Source organism: Zea mays, chromosome 6 (assembly GCF_902167145.1).
Source record: "Zea mays cultivar B73 chromosome 6, Zm-B73-REFERENCE-NAM-5.0, whole genome shotgun sequence".
Taxonomy (NCBI): Eukaryota; Viridiplantae; Streptophyta; class Magnoliopsida; order Poales; family Poaceae; genus Zea; species Zea mays.
Genome location: NC_050101.1, coordinates 168,326,699 through 168,344,194, shown reverse-complemented (window position 1 = coordinate 168,344,194; position 17,496 = coordinate 168,326,699). Strand labels below are relative to the sequence as shown.

The following is a 17,496-nucleotide window of genomic DNA, read 5'->3' as shown; positions in this document are numbered from 1 at the left end:
TGATGCGCTCCTCCCACTTGTTTACCTGCTTGACAAGCTGCACAAGGTCTATCTTTTTCGAAATGCACATTAGTCAAACCTATCACGTGTTCTCCCTTTAGAAGCTTGTGAAGGTTCTTCATCCCCACATGTGCTAAGCGGCGATGCCACAGCCAGCCATGCCAGTCTTAGCAATTAAGCATGCATCTAGACCGGCCTCCTCTTTTGCAAAATCAACTAAATAAAGTTTGCCGTCTAATACACCCTTAAATGCTAGTGAACCATCACTTCTTCTAAAGACAGACACATCTACATTTGTAAAAAGACAATTATATCCCATATTGCATAGTTGGCTAACAGATAGCAAATTGTAGCCAAGAGACTCAACTAAAAACACATTAGAGATAGAGTGCTCATTAGAAATTGCAATTTTACCTAACTCTTTTACCTTGCCTTGATTCCCATCACCGAATATAATTGAATCTTGGGAATCTTTATTCTTGACATAGGAGGTGAACATCTTCTTCTCCCCCGTCATATGGTTTGTGCATCCGCTGTTGATAATCCAGCTTGAACCCCCGGATGCATAAACCTGCAAGGCAAATTTAGGCTTGGGTCTTAGGTACCCAACTCACGTTGGGTCCTACAAGGTTAGTGCAAATATCCTTAGGGACCCAAATGCAAGTTTTGTCTCCCTTGCATTTTGCCCCTAACTTCCTAGCAACTATTTTCCTATCCTTTCTACAAATAGCAAAGGAAGCATTTAAAGCACAATAAATTGTAGAAGGTTCATTCACTACTTTCCTAGAAGCATGAATAATATTCTTTCTAGGCACATGATGAATAGTATTTCTTCTAGACATATTTCTATCATGCATATAGGAAGAACTAGAAGCAACCATGGCATGAGAGTTAAAGTCATCATAAGCATTATAACTCCTATAAGCATTTCTAGTTTGTCTCCTATCATGATACATAAAAGCATGGTTCCTTTTAGTACTTTTAGCCATAGGGGCCTTCCCTTTCTCCTTGGCGGAGATGGGAGCCTTATGGCTTGTTAAGTTCTTGGCTTCCCTCTTGAAGCCAAGTCCATCCTTAATTGAGGGGTGTCTACCAACCGTGTAGGCATCCCTAGCAAATTTTAGTTTCTCAAAATCACTTTTGCTAGTCTCAAGTTGGGTATTAAGACTAGCCACCTCTTCATTTAATTTAGAAATGCAAGCTAGGTGTTCACTATAAGCATCAATGTTAATATCTTTACACCTAGTGCAAGTTATAACATTCTCTACGCAAGAGTTAGATTTACTAGCAATCTTAGCATTCAAGTCAACATTAATGCTCCTTAAGCTAGAAATTGTCTCATGGCAAGAAGATAATTCACAAGAAAGCATTTCGTTTCTTTTAACTTCTAAAGCATGAGATTTTTGTGCTTCTACAAATTTATCATGTTCATCATATAACAAATCCTCTTGCTTTTCTAAAAGCCTATCCTTTTCATTCAAGGCATCAATTAACTCATTAATTTTGCCAATTTTAATTCTATCTAGACCTTTAAATAAACTAGAATAGTCTATTTCATTGTCGTCACTAGAATCATCATCACTAGAAGAATAAGTGGTACTTTCTCGAGTACATACCTTCTTCTCCTTCGCCATGAGGCATGTGTGATGCTCGTTGGGGAAGAGGGACGACTTGTTGAAGGCGGTGGCGGCGAGTCCTTCATTGTCGGAGTCGGAGGAGGAGCAATCCAAATCCCACTCCTTTCCGATATGTGCCTCGCCCTTGGCCTTCTTGTAATGTTTCTTCTTTTCCCTCTTGCTCCCGAGTTCCTGGTCACTTTCATTATCGGGACAGTCAGCAATAAAATGACCAATCTTACCGCATTTGAAGCATGAGCGCTTCCCTTTGGCTTTGGTCTTGCTTGGCTGTCCCTTGCGACCCTTGAGCGCCATCTTGAATCTCTTGATGATGAGAGCCATCTCTTCATCATTAAGTCTGGCCGCCTCAATTTGTGCCACCTTGTTAGGTAGCGCCTCCTTGCTTCTTGTTGCTTTGAGAGCAAGAGGTTGCGGGTCGTTGATCGGTCCATTCAAGGCGTCGTCCACGTACCTTGCCTCCTTGATCATCATTCACCCACTTACGAATTTTCCAAGGACTTCTTCGGGCGACATTTTGGTGTACCTGGGATTCTCACGAATATTATTCACCAAATGAGGATCAAGAACGGTAAAGGACCTTAGCATCAGTCGGACGACGTCGTGGTCCGTCCATCGCGTGCTTCCATAGCTCCTTATTTTGTTGATAAGTGTCTTGAGCCGGTTGTATGTTTGAGTTGGCTCCTCGCCCCTTATCATTGCGAACCGTCCAAGCTCGCCCTCCACCAACTCCATCTTGGTGAGTAAGGTGACGTCATTCCCTTCATGAGAGATCTTGAGGGTGTCCCATATTTGCTTGGCGTTATCCAAGCCGCTCACTTTGTTGTATTCATCCCTGCACAAAGAAGCTAGAAGAACAGTAGTAGCTTGTGCATTCTTATGTATTTGCTCATTAATGAACATGGGACTATCGGAACTATCAAAGTGCATTCCACTTTCTACAATCTCCCATATACTAGGATGGAGAGAGAATAGGTGACTACGCATTTTGTGGCTCCAAAATCCGTAGTCCTCTCCATCAAAGTGTGGGGGCTTGCCGAGTGGAATGGAGAGCAAATGTGAACTTGAACTATGCGGAATACGAGAGTAGTCAAAAGAAAAGTTCGAATTGACCGGTTTCTTTTTCTCGTAGTCGTTGTGGTCGTCGTCCTTTTGGGAGGAAGTAGACTCATCGCTGTCGTAGTAGACGATCTCCTTGATGCGTCTTGTCTTCTTCTTCTTCCCATCTTTGCGTCTGTGACCCGAGCCCGAGTCGTTGGACTTGTCATCCCTTGGCTCGTTGACGAAGGACTCCTTCTCCTTGTCGTTGATCACGATTCCCTTCCCTTTAGGATCCATCTCTTCGGGCGGTTAGTCCCTTTGTGAAGAGAACGGCTCCGATACCAATTGAGAGCACCTAGAGGGGGGTGAATAGGTGATCCTGGGAAACTTAAACTTATAGCCACAAAAACTTGTTAAGTGTTAGCACAATAATCGCCAAGTGGCTAGAGAGGAGTCTCAACAAAACACAATACCACAAGAGATCAAACACAGAGGTGACACAGTGGTTTATCCCGTGGTTCGGCCAAGACCAACGCTTGCCTACTCCACGTTGTGGCGTCCCAACGGACGAGGGTTGCAATCAACCCCTCTCAAGCAGTCCAAAGACCAACTTGAGTACCACAGTGTTTTGCTTTTCCTTTCAATATCCCGTTTGCGAGAAATCTCCATGAAAGGGAATTAGGCTTACACCTAGTTCCTAGATAATTTTGGTGGTTGAATTGCCCAACACAAATTATCAGACTAACTAGTTTGCCCAAATGTATAGACATTACAGGTGTAAAAGGTTCACACTCAGCCAATAAAAAGATCAAGAGTTGGATTCAACAAAAGAACAAAGGGCCTACCGAAGGCACCTCTGGTCTGGCGCACCGGACATGTCCGGTGCACCAGAGGACTGCAACTCAAACTCGCCACCTTCGGGAATTTCCAGAGGCCACTCCGCTATAATTCACCGGACTGTTCGGTGTGCACCGGACATGTCCGGTGCTCCAAGGAAGGACGGCCTCAGTAACTCGCCAGCCTCGGGTTTTCACTCCAGCCGCTCCGCTATAATTCACCGGACTGTCCGGTGTGCACCGGACTGTCCGGTGCATCTGCGGAGCAACGGCTACTTCAGGCGCCAACGGCTACCTGCGGCGCATTTATTGCGCGCCAGCGTGCGCAGAGGTCAGGCACGCCCATGCTGGCGCACCGGACACTCTACAGTACATGTCCGGTGCGCCACCGGACATCAAGGCGGGCCCAGAAGTCAGAACTCCAACGGTCAGATTCCAACGGCACTGATGACGTGGCTGGGGCACCGGACATGTCCGGTGTGCACCGGACTGTCCGGTGCGCCATCGAACAGACAGCCCAGCCAACGGTCAAGTTTGGTGGTTGGGGCTATAAATACCCCAACCACCCCACCATTCATGGCATCCAAGTTTTCCACTTCTCAACTACTACAAGAGCTCTAGCATTCAATTCTAGACACACCAAAGAGATCAAATCCTCTCCAAATTCCACACAACGCCATAGTGACTAGAGAGAGTGATTTGCTTGTGTTCTTTCGAGCTCTTGCGCTTGGATTGCTTCCTTCTTTCTTGATTCTTTCTTGTGATCAAACACTCACTTGTAATTGAGGCAAGAGGCACCAATTGTGTGGTGGCCCTTGCGGGAAGTTTGATTCCCAAGTAATTTGAGAAGAGAAGCTCACTCGGTCTGAGGGACCGATTGAGAGAGGGAAGGGTTGAAAGAGACCCGGCCTTTGTGGCCTCCTCAACGGGGAGTAGGTTTGCAAGAACCGAACCTCGGTAAAACAAATCCGCGTGTCACACTCTTCATTTGCTTGCGATTTGTTTTGCTCCCTCTCTCGCGGACTCGTTTATATTTCTAACGCTAACCCGGCTTGTAGTTGTGATTATTTTTGAGAATTTTAGTTTCGCCCTATTCACCCCCCCCCCCCCCTCTAGGCGACTTTCAATTGGTATCAGAGCCCGGTGCTTCATTAGAGCCTAACCGCTCGAAGTAATGTCGGGAGATCACGCCAAGAAGGAGATGGAGACCGGCGAAAAGCCCACTACAAGCCACGGGAGCACTTCATCGGAAGAATCCCGCACCAAAAGGAAGGAGAAGAAGAAGAGCTCCTCCAACAAAGGGAAGGAGAAGAAATCTTCTTCGCACCACAAAGAGAAGAAGGAGAGATCTTCCTCCCACAAGCCACATCGGAGAGGGGACAAGCACAAAAGGATGAGGAAAGTGGTCTACTATGAGACCGACACTTCATCAACATCGACCTCCGGCTCCGATGCGCCCTCGGTAACTTCTAAACGCCAAGAGCGTAAGAAGTTTAGTAAGATCCCCCTACATTACCCTCGCATTTCTAAAAATGCACCTTTACTTTCCGTCCCATTAGGCAAACCACCAACTTTTGATGGTGAAGATTATGCTAGGTGGAGTGATTTAATGCGTTTTCATCTAACCTCACTCCACAAAAGTATATGGGATGTTGTTGAGTTTGGTGCACAGGTACCATCCGTAGGGGATAAAGACTATGATGAGGATGAAGTGGCCCAAATCGAGCACTTCAACTCTCAAGCGACAACAATACTCCTCGCCTCTTTAAGTAGAGAGGAGTATAACAAAGTTCAAGGGTTGAAGAGCGCCAAGGAAGTTTGGGATGTGCTCAAAACCGCGCACGAAGGAGATGAGCTCACCAAAATCACCAAGCGGGAAACGATCGAGGGGGAGCTCGGTCGGTTCCGACTTCGCAAAGGGGAGGAGCCACAACACATGTACAACCGGCTCAAGACTTTGGTGAACCAAGTGCGCAACCTCGGGAGCACGAAGTGGGACGACCACGAAATGGTTAAGGTTATTCAAAGATCTCTCATTTTCCTTAACCCCACTCAAGTTCAATTAATTCGTGGTAATCCTAGATATACTAAAATGACCCCCGAGGAAGTTATCGGGAATTTTGTAAGTTTTGAGTGCATGATCGAAGGCTCGAGGAAGATCAACGAGCTTGATGATCCATCCACATCCGAAGCTTGAGAGACTTGAGATTCACAAAGAAATACGGAGTAAGGGAGGGAAGCAACACACACAAATCCACAGCAAAATGCGCACACACACGGCCAAGAATCGAGCTCAAAAGACTATCTCAAAGTTCTCACTAGAACGGAGCTCGAATCACTGAGAATGACAAACGAATGCGCAAAGACTGAGTGTGGATGATCAAGAATGCTCTAAGGTTGCTTGGTGTGCTCCTCCATGCGCCTAGGGGTCTCTTTTATAGCCCCAAGGCAGCTAGGAGCCGTTGAGAGCAAATCTGGAAGGCCTTTCTTGCCTTCTGTCGTCGGGTGCACCGGACAGTCCGGTGCACACCGGACACTGTCCGGTGCCCGACTTCCTTCCTTAAATAGCGAAGCCGACCGTTGGCAGACTTGGAGCCGTTGGCGCACCGGACATGTCCGGTGCACACCGGACAGTCCGGTGCCCCCTTCTAGCCGTTGGCTCGGCCACGTGTCCCGCGCAGATCGCGCGACCGGCCGTTGGCCCGTCCGACCGTTGGATCACCGGACAGTCCGGTGCACACCTGACAGTCCGGTGAATTATAGCCGTACGCCGTCGGCGAATTCCCGAGAGCGGCCATTTCGCTCGAGGCAGCCTGGCGCACCGGACACTGTCCGGTGCACCACCGGACAGTCCGGTGCCCCAAACCGAAACAGCCTTTTGGCTGTACACAGCCAACTCTTCTCTTTTCTTCTTCTTTCTGTTTCTAATACTGAGACAAGTATATTAGTACACAAAACCAATGTACTAAGACTTAGAAACATACCTTTGCTCTTGTTTTGCACTTTGTCCATCCATAACCATGAATTCACATTTAAGCACTTGTGTTGGCACTCAATCACCAAAATACTTAGAAATGGCCCAAGGGCACATTTCCCTTTCACCAGCTGAGAATTAGGAGTCTTGAGGGTACCCCTAATTATGGTCCCCGACAGTAGCCCCCGAGCCTCAAAGGGAGTGTTAGCACTCGCTTGGAGGCTTTTGTCGCACTTTTTTTGCAAGGGGACCAGCCTTTCTCGGTTGCATTTTGTTCCGGTGGGTGCGCGCGAGCGCACCCGCCGGGTGTAGCCCCCGAGGCCTCGGAGGAGTGGTTTGACTCCTCCGAGGTCTTAATGCCTCGCGTAATGCTTCGGCTGGTCTGGTCGTTCCCTCATGCGAGCTGGCCGTAGCCCGGGTGCACGGTCGGGTTCCAAGTTCTCGGGCTGGTATGTTGACGCTGTCAACGGTTTGGCCGGAGCCGGGTTTGCGAGAGCAGCCCCCGAGCCTCTGCACAGGGCGAGAGGACGATCAGGGACAGACTCGACTTTTTTACATACGCCCCTGCGTCGCCTTTCCGCAAGGAGGAGGGGGGGAAAGCGCCATGTTGCCCTCGGAGGGCGCCGAACATGGTGTCTCCGGTGAGCTGCTGGCGGGTAATCCGAGAATTAGGAGTCTTGAGGGTACCCCTAATTATGGTCCCCGACAGGTCTAAAGGTAGACAAAATAGTGTGGAGGGCAAAAAAAAGTTTGGATCAATGACATCATCAGTGACGGCCTAACGTTTTCATTCAATAGTTTATATACATTATAAACTTTTATGACGACACGTAATGAAAGACTCATTAGGGTCGGTCCTGAAGGGGTGCGGTGGGTGCGGCCAACCGGGCCCCAAAAAACAGAGGGTCCCCTAGCCAATGGACGCTAGCATTTTTTGTTAAACCTATCTATTCTAGACACAAATACGCAAAAAACGATGCGCTACCGAGTTATCGACTAGTCTCAATTATATTGTTAAACTAATATCTCAATTACTTATCGAATACTCCATCCGTTTCAAAATAGTATTTGGTTTAGCTCTTAATTTTTTATGTTTATATTGATGATGATAAATCCACTAAAGAAGCAAAACAAATTTAATTTTGATATAGAGAGAGTATTATAAATTATACATATGATGGTTGCTTCCCTAGAGAGAAGCTTTTTAAAATTAAAGTTTTTTAACTATTTATGGTTAACAATAACTCAACAGAGATTAAATGGCTTGACGATTCTATATATCGAAAAAAAGTTGTTGGATGAGATTGATCTCGATGATATAAACGATGACTTTGTATCATAAAATGTTAGAAGATATAACAAGTGTTTTTGCTATATTTTATATCTGTTATCTTATAAACTTTAAAACAATGCATACTAATTTTTATATGTCAAATATTTGATAATATATCTCTACTACTACTTAAGATAGTATTGTAGGCGTTCACAGTCGACATGTTCTGCCTCCTCCCATCACGCGTCCGCGTCCGCAGCTCTGCCCCACCGCGCCTCCGCCGCCGCAATCCGCGCCCGCATCCCACCATCCCCGTGCGGCTCCTTCGCCGTGATGCTCGCCCACGCATGATAGAAGGCACACCCGCATCTCGATTCCCGCCACCACAATCTTTGCCCCTTGCTGACTTCGATGGAAGGCGTACCGCTCGCTCTCACCTGCCTGTGCCCCGCGACGCCCACCCCTCCCCATTGCTGGGGCCAGGCAAGGATCATTTCCACCGTCGCAAACCACCGATCCCGCAAAACGGCGCCGCCATCCTGCTCGTCCCTAACCACCGCCTACAGATGGATTCCCCTCCCCCACTGCGCACAACAGATGGCTCCGCGCATCTCGTGAACACAGCGGGCCGCCGGCGGATAAGCACGCAGCAGCTCACCATGCCTGGGTCGCCAACAAACCCGCCCCTCTCCTTCTCATCCCCACCTGCCAGTGTAGGAGAAGAGGACGGAGGTTAGCAGATCTCGTCGCGCTGGTGGAGATGACCGAAGCCGCGGAGTGCGAGGAGGAGCGGGACCTGTTTGCCGATGCATAGGCCAGCGAGGTGTATGATTGTTAGCATCCGGACGGTGTGGCCGCGGGGCTCGAGCTGCTGAATTCGATCTGCGCGGTGCACAGGTCAGCGAGGTGTATGATTGTTAGCATCGGTGCGGTGTCGTAGCTGGTGGAATTGTTGCCGAAGCTAGCGACGGAGTGTGTCGAGCCGGCTTTGGACATCTTGGATGCCCTGTCTGCGGTTCCAGAGGGGAGGATGGTTCTTAAGGATTGTCTGCAGACGATACCCAATGCTGTCCGGTTGCTGATGAGAGTTTCAGAGGCATGCACTCGACGAGCTCTGTCGATGTTGTGGCCGGTGTGTCGGATGGCTCCGGAAGAATGCGCACCTGCTGCAGTGGAGGCTGGGTTGGCGGCGAAGCTTCAGCTTGTCATCCAAAGTGGTTGTGCGCTGGAGCTGAAGCAGAAGGCGTCGGAGCTGCTCAAGCTGTGCCGCCTCAACTACACCGACACCCCCTCCATCTCCAAGTGCAAACTCACAAGGACAATTCAGTGAGATATGCAAATGATGCTGGTCTGATCTGATTTGGTTCGATGATGCGTGGTTTGTCGATTGACCTTGCTGAGTTTAGAGTTCCGAGGAAATGGAATTGGCAAATTGACGAATGGTAATGAGCATGTATATCTAAACTTGCAGTTTTACCTCTAGCATCTTAGCTGAAGAGATTTGGGTGGTTGAGCAGATGGCAAGACTGGTGGTTACCACAACAATTTTCGGGGAGACAAGAAGCGATGCAGCCTAATGACTAGCAAGTTAGATGGCAAGCAGGCGGGGTGTACATGCAAATTGTTGAGAATTTGATCAGCTCAATAAGCACATGAGGTTGGGTGGTAAGTACAGCAAGTTTTGCCACTAGGAGTAACTAGCATTAAGCAAAACCAGCAAATTAGATTTTTGGCAATGTGGGTATATCTTTTAATCTAACATGCAAACTCAGGTGTCCTGAATGATATGGGGCTAGACTCACTGTATTGGTTATGTAGACAACACCCATATCGGCATATAAGGTAGTAATCTGTGGTCAAATTTGCCCATATTTTTCATTTTCATCGCTAACAAAAATGGATCTTGTGATACCTCGGTTACCTACTACTTTGATGAAACCTCGTGAATGCATTTTTTTTACAAGAAAATATTTTACTGTTCTTCTCTCAGCTCAACTTCGTATCAGCAGAGGAAAACATACATTGTGGAAATAAATTAATTATGGTCTCAGATTCAAGATGTGAGTCTATTATCTTTGTTTTTTTACCGGTATCTGATCTAAGAATGCAACTCACTCTTTGTTTTCATAGATGACAGTTATACATTATGGAAATAAATTAATTGTGGTCTCCGTTGGAAGAATGTGACTTTATTATCTTTGTCATTTTACAGATGACAGATACTTGTAGAAGTGGCAATGGTATTACAGAAGCCATTCATTTCGTTGAATGGGGTGAGAAAGGAGGACGTCAGTTTCTTACTCCTGCTGGAATTTTAACATTTAACAGAAATAGCATGAGCGGTAAGTTATTATTTTTCCGGTCTCCCTAGAGATGAATGAAGAAGCTTTTGACATCCGATGTATATCTTTTAATCTAACCTGCAAACTCAGGTGTCCTGAATGATATGGGGCTAGACTCACTGTATTGGTTATGTCTTATATTTATATTTGACTGTATTAGTTGATGAGGGCTTGCCTCAGATTGAGGTTACATTCGACATCGATGCTAATGGAATTGTGACCGTCTCAGCCAAAGATAAGGCTACGAGGAAGGATCAGATCGATCTTCGGGTGGGCTGTCTGAGGCTGACATCTAGAAGATGGTGCAAGAAGCTAAACTGCGTGCCTAGAAGAATCAGGAACGGAAAAGCCCTCATCATCTAATCTAATTCGTTTGTCCATTATTTTGCTGAGAAGTCCATCCCTCGATAAGTGTTCCCTTCATGAGTTTATAACACCAACTCCAACATACTCACTCACCTCTTTCAGTCTGTTCAAAGCATTGCTTGCCAATTAACAGAGTAACGATTTATTATCTGCAAATTTAAATCATGTTAGATATATACCGTTGCAACGCACGGGCCTCTAACTAGTATATAATTATATATATTTGTGTGGATAAGACCTTCATATCGAATTTCGCACCGGACCCCTGAAAAGCCAGGAACGGCCCTGAGACTCATCGACCATCGTTCGCGCCGGCGGATGCGCACCAAGAGTGTTTGCGGGGCCTTGCGGTTTTGAAGTTTGAACACAAGTGACCTCAAATTCGTGCTTTCCACATCGGAACTTGGATGCAAAATACTCCCTCCGGTTTCCTATTAATTGTCGTTTTAGATAAGGTTCGAGTCAAACTTATAAAGTTTTGACTACAAATAACTATTTTGTTATTTAGTTTTGAAACCTAATATTTATATGCACCAATTTATCATAAAAAGTACTTTTATAAAAGTATAAATGTATTAAGAGTTTATTTGTATTTTAACAAAAAATATTGGTCAAAGTTATATATTAGAGACCGTGTCGTTATCCTAAACGACAACTAATAGGAAAGCGGAGGGAGTACGGTCATGGCTCTGTCTCTCATGCGACATGCGAGTAATGAATACTACAAATAAATGCATGTTGTTTGATATATATACTCCTCGCTGAGGAGAAGAGAATCCGGCCTGGAACGGCCTAGCTAAGCTAGCTAGAAGTCGTCGTCCTGGTTGGGCTTGGGCGAGGTGAGGATGGCCGTGTACAGGCGGAGCTTCTCCTCCCCGAGCGAGGAGCAGCGGGACAGCGGGCGCCGCGGGCGGATGAAGGAGAGCGACGAGAGCGTCTTGCGGTGCTTGTACCTCCTCCAGGCCAGCTGAACGGCGACGGCCGCCCAGGTACGCCAGCCGGGCGAGTAGTAGCGAGCGCTGCGGCGCACCTTGTCGTTGGTGAAGGTGTAGCGGAAGTGCTGCGTGACGTACTTGACGTCGGCGGCGTCCAGGCCGAACACCTCGGTGCTCTCCAGCGTCACCAGCGTCGCCGACGACGTCGGGAGGCGTTCCAGGAACGGGCGGCGCAGGCACCACGACAGCAGCTCGTCGCCGCTGAAGTTGCCAGGCCCCAGCGTGCAGCTGCTCGTCGCGCCGTTCCGCAGCACCTGGCTGCACTGCAGGTGGCCCCGCACGATGAACAGCATCCGCTGCACCACGTCGCCCTCCCTCACGATCTGTTGTTGAATGGAGATGTCAGTCAGTGGTCGTCGACGTTCATTCAAACCGCGCTTACTCCAGATGATGACACACACAGACAGCTAGAGACACTCACGGTTTCTCCCTTGGGAAAGATGAGGGATTTCACCCTGTCGCAGATGTTCTCGAGCACGAGGTCGTCCATGTGCTGGAAGAATGGGACCTGGCGGACGAGGTCGAGGCAGAGGTGGTACTTGATGTCCCGGCGGAGGCCCTCGGGGAGGTCGCGCACGATCTGGCACTCGTCGACGCCGCGCGTGGCGGCCCACCGCTGGCGCTCGAACTGGCGCACCCGGCCGCGGAAGCTCCGCGGCAGTTTCTTGCGCTTCATCCACCACTCCACGCCGCGCAGCCGCGTGTGCATGGCCTGCTTCTTGGACGTGGTCGCGTTCAGGAACACCTTGATGTTGCCGATGAGCATGGTGACGAGGACGAGCCCGCCCGTGATGGTGATGATGTTGAACACGATCTCCAGCCACTCCGTCGTGCTCTCCAGGTTGCCGAACGTGCTGAGCGTCATGAGGCCCCAGAAGATGGGGAGCAGCATCCGCTCCACCCGGCTCGGGTTCGCCACCAGCATCACCGTCCACGTGTACGCGCCGTACTGGTAGTTGTCGCCGCTGGCGAGGCACGTGCCCCGGGCCTGCGCGTTCCCGGCCCAGGCGAGCCTGTCGCCGCCGCCGACTCCGGGAGACGGGGAGCCGCCGTAGTACAGCGGCGCCGCGCAGGCCACCGCGCTGCCGCGCGCGCACCCGGCCGCCTGGAGGCACTGCTCTTTCAGGCACTTGCTGGCCCGCTGGACGCCGAGCAGGTACCAGCACGCGCCCACAGCCTGCAACCCATCTCGACACGACCGGATCGAGGTTTTTGTTAGCTTATGCTGGTTGGCACTCGGCAATGGCATCCAACGCTGCTAGCTGACGACGTAACGTAACGTAACGTACATGGGCGGCGACGAAGTAGGCCATGAGGTTGAGCGCGATGCCCCACCAGATGGTGCCGAAGATGTAGCCAGACTGCCTCTGCATCCGCCGGAGCAGGCGCGCCGCGTGGTAGATCTTGGGCAGGTACTCCAGCAGGAACGACACCAGCAGCACCGTCATCACCGGCGTCGTCAGCCCCGCGCGGATCATCGCCGGCGCCGCAACCCACACCACCACCTGTATTGCACGCATGCGCCATATACACTACACACCGTCAGGACTCAGGACCGAACACGCTGCTGCTTTCGTTGAATCTACCGACGAGTAAAAAAAAATTCCAAGGCGGTCTGGTGACCGGATTGGTGCCTTGGTGGCGAGATGAAGACGCCGTGGGCCGTGTCGTCCGTGCTCGCACCCGGCTGGACGATGCGCATGGACACGGCACGGAGCCGCGTACGTCTGTGCCAACTGCCAATGGATGCGCTCGGCTCGAGCATGCTGGGCCACGCCGCCACAGACAGACGCGGCGCGGCACCAAAACAATCATGTGCGTCAGGACAAGCAGAAACTATGGCACGCAGGCCCTACTCGCGACACCGATCGCATCGCCGTGCCGGTCTGCTGGCCAGGGCAGTGCTAGCGACATGAGGTCGATCATCGAATCATGGCAGGATGCAGTTTGTTTAGAAGATGGAACACGAGGAGGAATAATGTTCCTGGCAAGAACAGTTTGGACAGGGTAATGCAATCAGGAAAACTCCAAGCTGTGCCCTGTGTGGGTGACAACTTATTCGGGAGACCACGTTAGCACTTACAGTAGAGTGCATGATTATAGTTATAGACCATGCATCTTGATTGGCGATCTGAAACTATATATGTGGATGTCCTGTTGAATTATTCTTCAGTTACATAATTCTTCATGCTTTTCTTATATATTTTTTATTTGTCATGTTTTTCTTAGAGACTCAATGATGGTCTCTAGATTTCACTGAAAGTCAGTAGTACTCAGTCCAATAGTACTCACTCCGGTCTTTTTTGTTAGTCGTGTTATAATTCAAAAATGAACTAGCGGTACGACAAATATTCAAGAACGGGATAGTGTATTCTTTGTGGCCAATGGTTTAAGGCATTTACTTAGGGGGTGTTTGGTTTGTAGGGACTAATGTTTAGTCCCATTATTTTATTCCATTTTAGACTATAAATTGTCAAATTTAGAAACTAGAATAGAGTTTTAGTTTCTATATTTAGCAATTTTGCAACTAAAATGGAAAAAAATGTAGAGACTAAACATTAGTCCCTAGAAACCAAACACCCCCTTACATTTTTTCATGCCAAGAGACATGCTGGGAATTCCTAATTGGTATATTGTTCTATTGGCGATTTGATTTTACCGTCAAATAGTATATATTTACCCGAGAGGGCGCTTCCTATTCTAGTTTAGTTTATTACCGGTCGGCCATCGGCCGTCGATGAAGCTCAGGCATCATGTAATGGCTAATCTACCTAATCAGTGCCTACTGCCTTGTCATCACTCAGATCGAAAAAAACAAGCAATAACATTGACTAGCGAATAATCTAAACCAGCAGAGCACCGCACCTGCATCACGGGAAGGATGACGAAGAAGTCCAGCAACAGCCCCCTCCTGGACGCCGCGTCCTCGGGGAGCTTGCGCGCGGCCTCGGCGACGGTCTGCTGCTGCTCCTCGTCGCCGGCCACGCGCTTACCCGGCGGCGCCTTGGCGGTGCGGAGCTGCGTGGCGACGTTCCACACGTGCATGGCGTCCACCCCGCAGCGCAGCGCGGTGACGGCGGCGGCGAGCCAGCCGTCGACGAATATGCACATGAGCGGGCCGCTCAGGGACACGGCGTAGAGGAAGAGCGGGTCGACCATGAGCCCGGCCGCGCAGGCCAGGAGGTAGGCGCGGTTCCAGTCCCGGACCCACCTCGCCCGCGGGTCCAGCGCCCACGCCGCGCCCAGCCCGAGGCGCCACCGCCACCGCCGGCTCCCGCTGGCGTTACCCGCCGCCTGGCCTTGCTCCTGCCGCCGCGAGTCGTCGGAAGGCGACGCGGTGGAGGAGGAAGGCGAGGAGCGTGTGGAGAGGTCGCTTGACATGGCGATACCAATACCATACAGCTGAACTGAGCCCGGCCAGAAGCGGAGGACAAAACAAAATCAAGGCGGCGTGGCGAGGTGATTCGTCAAATTGACGGTGTAAGGAACGACATGAACTGATGCGAAATCCAGTGTGCGCCTCTCAGTTCAGGCTTGGCATTGTCTTTTCCCTTTCAATCGATGTTTAATTCTTCGTGTTTTTTTTTGGCTTCTTTCCTGGAGCAGCAAAGCAATCGCTGGCCACCTGCATAAGTAAACTATCCATGAACCATGATCCATCCAACAGATTAAATAAAAAAAGAGTCAAGAGAAATTGAAAAGAATACCACACAGAGTGTACCGGCAGTCGGGCCGTACCTGGTGGAGTCGGCGACTCAGCACTCAACACACGGCAGCTGCGCTTGCGCAGTCAAGGCTCCAGGCAGGCAGTCGACGGCTCGGCGGGCAGCAGCCGTTCCCGTTCGGCACCCGTACCTGTGTCTCGCGGCTACCTCGCCGGCGTCTGGCGCCGACCGCAGGCACTAGACCGCCAAGGGAATCGGCGATTCAGCCGGGAAGGCAACGCAGGCGTGGCGTCTAGCGGTGGCGATCGGACGGCGGACCAAAAGGTGTGGCGCTGCGTGCAGAGCTTCGCTCCGCATCCATGGCGGACAGGACCCTTGGTCAGCGACCTGAGGGGGAAATCAAGAGAAGGTAGCGAGTGCTATACACAGATCATCTGCCCTTGCCAGTTGCCAGCGCTTGAGTTGGCCGTGGATGCCGCAGCGGCTGAGGTCTTAGGGATCGGAATCGGATATGAGCCTGTGGAGCACTGCCCAGTGGAAGCTGCGGCGGGTTTCGCCACTCGGACTCCGAAAATAATGAGGTAGACACCGATGCTTTGCTTTGCCCGCGTAGTACATGTACATCCATAAAATCCACACCTATATATACGGCATATTTGCCTAGCGGCATGGGATACTTGTCCAGTCCAGACAGCTCTAGTCTGCCCGTGTCTGATTCACTCGATCACTAGGACTTGCACGAGCATGGACCAGTGTGTACCATTTTATTAATAATCTTCTATTAGTTCCACCGTTGAATAGACATCCAATAGATTAAAGGACGTGATTGCACATTTACATGTAGGATCTACTTGTGTATTAGGCTGACTCCAGCAATAGACCCTAAAGGATCCTCTACCCTAAATATAGAGGATCAAACGGTCCTCTACGCTCTCCAAGCAGCGTCCTCTAAATGGTCTTCTAAAATTAGAGAACGCTGCTGGATTCTCTATATATATAGAGTTTCTCTAAATGATACTTTATCCATTTGAATACTTTAAATAACCGGTTTAGCAAAACAAAAATATGTACAATACATTTGAGAGTATAAAAAATACGTATGTACAGAAAATAAAAATAAAAATGTCTCTAATATATGTATTTAAGTATAGAGGACGTGATTTAGAGGACGTTGTTAAATAGAAGAAGATATAAATGATAGAATCTTTTAGAGAAGACTGTAAAAAAACAGATATAGAGTATAGATATAGAGGACGTTGCTAGAGACAACCTTAGGGTGTGTTTGGTTTGACTTTTGGCTTTGACTTTTGCCCCTCTAAAAACCAAAAGCCAACCAAAGGGCTGGATCCAGGAAGCAGCTTTTTCTAAAAGCCGACTTTCTCGTAGTGCAAATCTGAAAGCACACCTGGACCTGCTTTTAGTGGCTTTTCGGATGGAACTGTGAAAACATATATCGAAGAATTTTTAATGACTTTTAGTGGTTTCCACCAAACGGTTTTTAGCTTTTTAACAGCTTACAGCCTACAACAGCTTTTTCCACAGCTCACAGCCCACAGTAACTTTTTTCACAGCCACAGCCCAACCAAACAGACCCTTAGTCGATACCAAGCTAGGTAGAGATAGATTGAAGACATACATTCTACTCATTTCGTTCCAAACGTTTGAATTTTTAACCCTAAATTTGATCGACTCATCTTATTCAAAAAAATCATAAATATTATAGTTCTTTCTGTAATATTGTTTAGTATATAATATATATAATATGCTTTATAATGACTTTGAATTTTCCATTTTTTGCAAGAAATAATAATAAGACGAGCCAGTCAAACATGGTAAAAAAATGTCAAACAAATTATAATTTAGGAGGGAGGGGTATATCTTATTCTCTCTAACGGTATACTCTATATCTCATTGTCTATATATTAAAATTCCATATAAAAATTGAAAGTCGCCTAGAGGGGGGTGAATAGGGCGAAACTGAAATTTACAAATATAAACACAACTACAAGCCGGGTTAGCGTTAGAAATATAAACGAGTCCGCGAGAGAGGGTGCAAAACAAATCGCAAGCGAATAATGAAGTGTGTGACACGCGGATTTGTTTTACCGAGGTTCGGTTCTTTCAAACCTACTCCCCGTTGAGGATGCCACAGAGGCCGGGTCTCTTTCAACCCTTCCCTCTCTCAAACGGTCCCTCGGACCGAGTGAGCTTCTCTTCTCAAATCAAAGCCGGGAACAAAACTTCCCCGCAAGGGCCACCACACGATTGGTGCCTCTTGCCTTGATTACAATGGAGTTTTGATCACAAAAACAAGTGAGAAAGAAAAGAAGCAATCCAAGCGCAAGAGCTCAAAAGAACACGACAAATCTC

General features: G+C 48.7%; 1 protein-coding gene and 1 pseudogene across 3 annotated transcripts; one reads left to right on the top strand and one right to left on the bottom strand.

Annotated features, from left to right (window-relative positions):
• Nucleotides 1–8,120: 8,120 nt before the first annotated feature.
• Nucleotides 8,121–10,580, top strand: LOC100217026 (heat shock 70 kDa protein pseudogene; annotated as a pseudogene). Of its 2 annotated transcripts, none has more exons than NR_159527.1 (5): nt 8,121–9,200; nt 9,276–9,423; nt 9,749–9,818; nt 9,971–10,100; nt 10,330–10,580. The product of NR_159527.1 is annotated as a heat shock 70 kDa protein pseudogene, transcript variant 1 (transcript). The 2 variants fall into 2 exon arrangements; NR_159528.1 differs by adding an exon at nt 9,531–9,600 and having other exon boundaries at nt 8,276–9,200; nt 9,971–10,575.
• Nucleotides 10,581–11,186: 606 nt separating this feature from the next.
• Nucleotides 11,187–15,719, bottom strand: LOC100273558 (uncharacterized). The gene is given in 5 exon segments (NM_001147976.1): nt 11,187–11,784; nt 11,883–12,638; nt 12,751–12,966; nt 14,327–15,086; nt 15,200–15,719. Coding segments are annotated over 4 exon segments (2,001 nt in total). The 5' UTR covers nt 14,843–15,086; nt 15,200–15,719; the 3' UTR covers nt 11,187–11,271.
• Nucleotides 15,720–17,496: the final 1,777 nt, after the last annotated feature.